This window comes from Micropterus dolomieu, linkage group LG11, assembly GCF_021292245.1.
Source record: "Micropterus dolomieu isolate WLL.071019.BEF.003 ecotype Adirondacks linkage group LG11, ASM2129224v1, whole genome shotgun sequence".
In the NCBI taxonomy this organism is placed as follows: Eukaryota; Metazoa; Chordata; class Actinopteri; order Centrarchiformes; family Centrarchidae; genus Micropterus; species Micropterus dolomieu.
In genome coordinates this window covers 10,382,573-10,388,572 of record NC_060160.1, presented here as the reverse complement: position 1 = coordinate 10,388,572, position 6,000 = coordinate 10,382,573, and the positions used below count along the sequence as shown (strand labels likewise).

The window sequence follows — 6,000 nt, the reverse complement described above, 5'->3', positions numbered from 1 at the left end:
AATATTCATGCCACATTTTTGATGAGTGAAAAGTTTCACTTGGAATGAAAATAACATTCAGTTTAATTTGAAAAGTTAAGGACACAAAGAAGAATATGTAGAAAATTTTAGAAAGCAACATGCACACTAACACTAAGTAGAGAGCTTTGAAACTTGCAGACGTATGTGAACAGAGGAGATCTGTAGCTTCATCAACCCATCTGCATCAAAGAAGCAGCATCATTTCCAGAGAGGAAGTGTTGCTGAAGCTCTACTCTGAACAGCGGTCAGGGTCCAGGGTTTGAGTGACAGGGCTCTGGTCATTCAGACTGGCCTCACAGCTCACTGAGCCCGCCTTCCTCCACTGGTCTGCAGGGAGGCTCAGGGTGCTGCTCCAGCTGTAGTGGCCGTCCCTCCCCAGGACCTCCAGGCTGTGTGACACCCCTGAGGAGCTGCTGCTGCCCCCCACCTTCCAGCCCAGCCTCCTGCTGAGGGGAAGCCCCCGCTGGCCAGACACACCAGTGTGGCACTGCCCTGCTGCAGCTCCTCTGTGGAGGGGGGGAGGACAGTCAGGGTGGGCCACACCACACCCACTGGAGGAGAGCGAGGGGTAGGAGAGAGAGGGGGGGGAGTAAGACAAAGGAATGAGAGTGAAGGCTTGGTAATGGAGAAAAATTACTTGCTGGTAATTTCTTATATTTTATCAAATGAAACAGAATAACTTGTGCAGCTGTTCATGTATCACTTAGTATCAGACCATCAGACACATGATTCAAGAGTAAATGCAACTAGAAAGGTTAACTGATAATGATTATTGATGAGATCTTCATGTGTGTTTCATAATGTGTGACAGTGAATAACTCATCCCTGTGATGATTTTCTTCTTTAAACTGACAGAGCTGAAAAACTCATGTGAATACAGTTAAAACTTTGTCATCTGTCTCTTTCACTTCCTTTTCACTACATGTAAAATTAATGAACCGTGAACACAAAGATAAGCTTCATTTACTGATAAAATCATATTTGTGTTTACAGGAATCCAGTTTTTAAAATTAAAAAACATTTTGAATGCACGAAAAGAATAAACAAAAATTAAATTAAACTACTGATGTTATCTAAGAGCACTAAAAGTTTTACTTAACAGAATGTTCCTTTAGACATTTTAAAACAATTCAAAGTTACCAAATAAAAAATAGAAAATCATAAAACAAATGAGTTATTTTTTGTTTCTTGAAATTTTAATTAAATGCAATATTGAATGAATATTGAGTTTTGACTCAGATTGTGAGATTAGCTTAATAAAATAATGAAAATGATTAACAACATAAAAACAATCAACATGATCATATTGTCGTTCAATGTCAAATAAATGTCATATTTGCAATATGTGGTATGAAATAAAACTCTCTGGTACTTAAAGTCAACGATGAGTTTGGTTCCTCCACCCAAAGTGTACCACAGTGATACAAACTCATTAAGAGGCCGTACAAAAACCTCCTGCACTGTGAACAAGTGTTTTCTAAATACACAGAAAAATTTATAGTTCATTGACTCTACAAAGTGTTTTTTAATGATATTGATTAAAAAAATTTTATGGAAGATTATTTCTTTAATTTTGCTTTATGTTTCTACACCTGGAAAGAGAAAAACGATTGTCCTTTGTAACAAAGTATTTTCCCTGAGTTTTTTATGTATTTTAAATAATAATAATTTTCAAAATCATTAAATAATTTTTAGGAGAATAGAGATATGTTAATTATCTAAGATAAACACTGTACATAAATTAAAGACAGACATATCATACCAACCACAGTGGACACATACTTAAATCCTCAACTGCACTTCTAGTATAAATATTTTCTTCTGTTCCATTAATTTCATAGATGGTGTAAATCCAAGCAGTATTCCTCCTGATTTTGTGTCCCATGTTGTCTTCAATCTGTTGAGAGCACAGAGATAATTTCCATAGAGAGGAGGCTTTGCATCGTCAGCTGATCCTCCAGTGAACTGAGAAGGTTTATAGTCCTGTGAGTTGCAGGACTCCCATCTGTCAGTCAACACAGCAGAAACCACAACCACCATGACTCTCATCGCCATACTCATCTGGACACTGGCCTGCTGCTGTTTTACAGGTTCATTCACTCAGCAACATTTCAGACATGATGTGCTGCCTTTTCTCTCATTTCTTTCTGCTGATAAATGAATGATTTGTTTTTGTGTGCAGGATGCAGCGGTCAGGTGACTGTGACTCAGCCTCCTGTAGTGACCTTTACTCCAGGATCCACTGTCACTCTCAACTGTAAAACCAACCAAGCTGTTTACAGAGATAGTGATGGAGATGACGTTCTGCACTGGTACCAACAGAAATCTGGACAGCCTCCAAAGCTCCTAATAAAATATGTGAAAACGCTTCAATCAGGAACACCAGCTCGGTTTAGTGGCAGTGGAAGCAGCTCTGACTTCACTTTGACCATCAGTGGAGTTCAGGCTGAAGATGCAGCAGTTTATTACTGTCAGAGTTACCACAGTGGTGGAGTGTTCACACAGTGATTTGTAGTCGTACAAAAACCTCCCTAAGTCTGTTACAGCAGGAACTGACTGCAGCTGCTGAAGAGTAAGAGACTCTGACGCAGACCACTGAACACAGAGCTGACAGTAACCTCACCAAGCACAAAGTACAGATTCACACTACATAATGGCCTATTTCACAATTTTTATATTCTTTCAATTCCACATGACAAGGTGTGAAACTTACACAGCTATGATATCCAACGTCCCACTATGTTTATTTTCAAAGAATTTATATAAAAAAAAACCCATTAAACTTAGAAACCCAAATACACATTAACATGCTTGCAGACTAGTACCATTCTCATACCTATTTTTCGGAAATACTTTTATTTGATTTTTTTCTGATCAATACCACTCTCATTTCTGTCCATTAAATACAAAAAGTAAACTACATAATCATACAAATAATTGAATTTATCAAAATATTCTCAAAAATCTAATGACACGTCACGTTCAACATTTACTCTGCTGGAGACATTTAATGCCTTATGACATATGAAGTTTTGTCTTTTATCTTCAATAAAACATGTGTTCTTTCATCATCTTGTCGACCATAAAATATCACTGTTACCAATTAAAGTCAGAAAACAATTTAATTCTTCTCCTCCTAATAAGATAAAAGAACAAACATTTCATAAAGATTTTTATCAGTGCAAGCTTTATTAGCAAAAACATCAATCATAAACATGACAGTTATTAAGCACGCTCACATCTAGCTGCTGAGCTACACACATTAATCTCTAAGTTGTTGTTGTCTAACACTTTACAGCAGTGTTGTTCTCTGTCACACAAAGCTTTAGTTTCCTCTTCAAACATTAAAAGTCATATTATCAGAGCAGCAGGTGTGTTCCTCCTGCTCCCCACACACAGAACTCCTGTCCTGAGCTTCAGCCCGCCCCTCTAACCCTTACACTGGCTCCTGTGGAGGGACTGGGTCTGGCTGTGGTCATGATGGAGGACCCTGCAGGAGTACAGCTCTCCTCCCATCCAGCGCTCCTTGCTCAGGCTCAGGGTGCTGCTGCTGCTGTAGCGTCCGCTCTTCTCCTCCTCTGAGCTGGTCAGGACCCCCTCTGTCACCTCTGTACCGTCCACCTCCCAGCTCACCACAGTTCCCTGAGGAGAGTAGCCAGTCAGCAGGCAGGCCAGCGTGGCCGAGCCCCCAGAGAGCTGCTCAGAGGAGGGGGGAAGCAGAGAGACTGAGGGCCTGACCATGGGGCCAGCTGGAGGGGAGAGCAGAGACACACAAGGAGCAGATCAACTTCCACTGTAGGACAGACAGCTGAACATGAGACACTTATGATACATGACAGAGGTTAACATTACTGTGGATCAGCTGTGTGCAGGATGCTGTGATCAGACAGAGGGGAGGAGGTGAGGAATGGGAGGAAATTAGGGTTTAACAAATAAAAAATAAAAACCTTTTTATTTTTATAGATTTAATTTAAACTAATGAATCCTCATGGCACTCATCATAAATCGCTAAGAATTATGCAGCACAACTCTCCTGTAAATGTAATGGAAAAGTATCATTACTTATCATTCAATGAAATGTTTATATCTGCCTAATAACATGTTACAGCAAATAATTTATCGCTGCAATGTTTGTCTTATTAAAAATGTAATGTCTCTTACAGATAAAGACTTTGTCATCTGTCTGTTTCACTTCCCTTTCACCACTTTAAACTAACAAACTGTGAACACACACAGCAGCTATACTGGATGTTAAAAAAAACTCACTTATTAGTTTTGAAGTCATTTTAGATTTAATTTTAAATACTGTTAACAATTAGAAAAAATAAGAATATTTATTTTTTTTCAGTATTAAAATGTTCCTCAGACAAATTGTACAACCATTTTTTGTTGAGCACAAAATTCAACTGAAAATTTAAAACAAGAAAATTTCTTTCAGCATACATTTTAGCATAACATTGTCTTTAATGCTAAAACAATAATAATATCTGCACAAGGATCATTCCAAAGTGCAATATCAGCCATCTCCTTGGTAAATAACAAAAAATATCCACAACATATAAGGTGCCCAAAAGAAATTCTTGTTCATTCTGCAAAATGTAGTGTTATATTTATGTTGTAATATTTTATGTTGTAGAAATAAAAAATTCTCTGGTACTTACAGTGAATTATGAGTTTGGTTCCTCCACCAAAAGTCCACCACAGTGATACAAACTCATTAAGAGGCCATACAAAAACCTCCTGCACTGTGAACAAGGATCTATCAACTGAAAAAACTCTCTGCTTTTTGCAATTGCACAAAAAAGTTATACTTTATTGAATCTAAAAACGTTTTTAAATGATATGGATTGACTTTATTGTAAAAATCATGTTTATTTCATCACTTTTCTTCACCTGAGAGAGAAATGATTAGTCTGCTTGTAACAAAGTCATTTTTCACACTTTTATGCGAGTTGTTACACAATTAAATGTACATCATACTTTTAAATAATAACAATTTACAAATTCACGTTTAGTAGAACTTAAATATGTTAATTATCTACAGTAAACCCTGTGCATATATTAAAGGCAGACAAAAAGACATATCATACAAACCACAGTGGACACAAACTTATCTTTAAATCCTCAACTGCACTTCTAATATTAATATTTTCTTCTGTTCCATTAAGATCATTGATGGTGTAAATCCAAGCAGTATTTCTCCTGATTCCCATGTTGCCTTCAGTCTGTTGAGAGCAGAGAAATCATTTCCATAGAGAGGAGGCTTTGCATCGTCAGCTGATCCTCCAGTGAACTGAGAAGGTTTATAGTCCTGTGAGTTCAATACTGCAGGACTCAGATCTGTCAGTCAACACGGCAGAAACCACAACCACCATGACTCTCATCACCATCCTCATCTGGACACTGGCCTGCTGCTGTTTTACAGGTTCATTCACTCAGCAACATTTCAGACATGATGTGCTTCCTTTTCTCTCATTTCTTTCTGCTGATAAATGAATGATTTGTTTTTGTGTGCAGGATGCAGCGGTCAGGTGACTGTGACTCAGCCAGCTCTAGTGACATCTACTCCAGGATCCACTGTCACTCTCACCTGTAAAACCAACCAAGCTGTTTACAGATGGTCTAATGGTGAGGGTATGCACTGGTATCAACAGAAATCTGAACAACCTCCAAAGCTCCTAATAAGATATGTGAGCACTCGTGAATCAGGAACACCAGCTCGGTTTAGTGGCAGTGGAAGCAGCTCTGACTTCACTTTGACCATCAGTGGAGTTCAGGCTGAAGATGCAGCAGTTTATTACTGTAAGAGTTACCACAGTGGTGGAGTGTTCACACAGTGATGTGCAGTTGTACAAAAATCTCCCTCAATCAGACTGCAGAGACACTGCAGGAACCGACTGCAGCTGCTGAAGAGGAAGAGACTTTGATACAGACCACTGAACACAGAGCTGACAATAACCTCATCAAGCAAACTACAGA

At 38.5% G+C, this 6,000-nt stretch overlaps 1 protein-coding gene across 1 annotated transcript in view; it reads right to left on the bottom strand.

Annotated features, from left to right (window-relative positions):
* Positions 1-126: 126 nt before the first annotated feature.
* LOC123979475 (immunoglobulin lambda-1 light chain-like) overlaps positions 127-6,000 on the bottom strand; it is a 40,868-nt gene continuing 34,994 nt past the window's right edge. The window contains 2 exon segments of the mRNA XM_046063410.1: positions 127-465; positions 468-572. Of these exon segments, the coding sequence (XP_045919366.1) occupies positions 251-465; positions 468-572 (320 nt within the window). The 3' untranslated portion in view covers positions 127-250.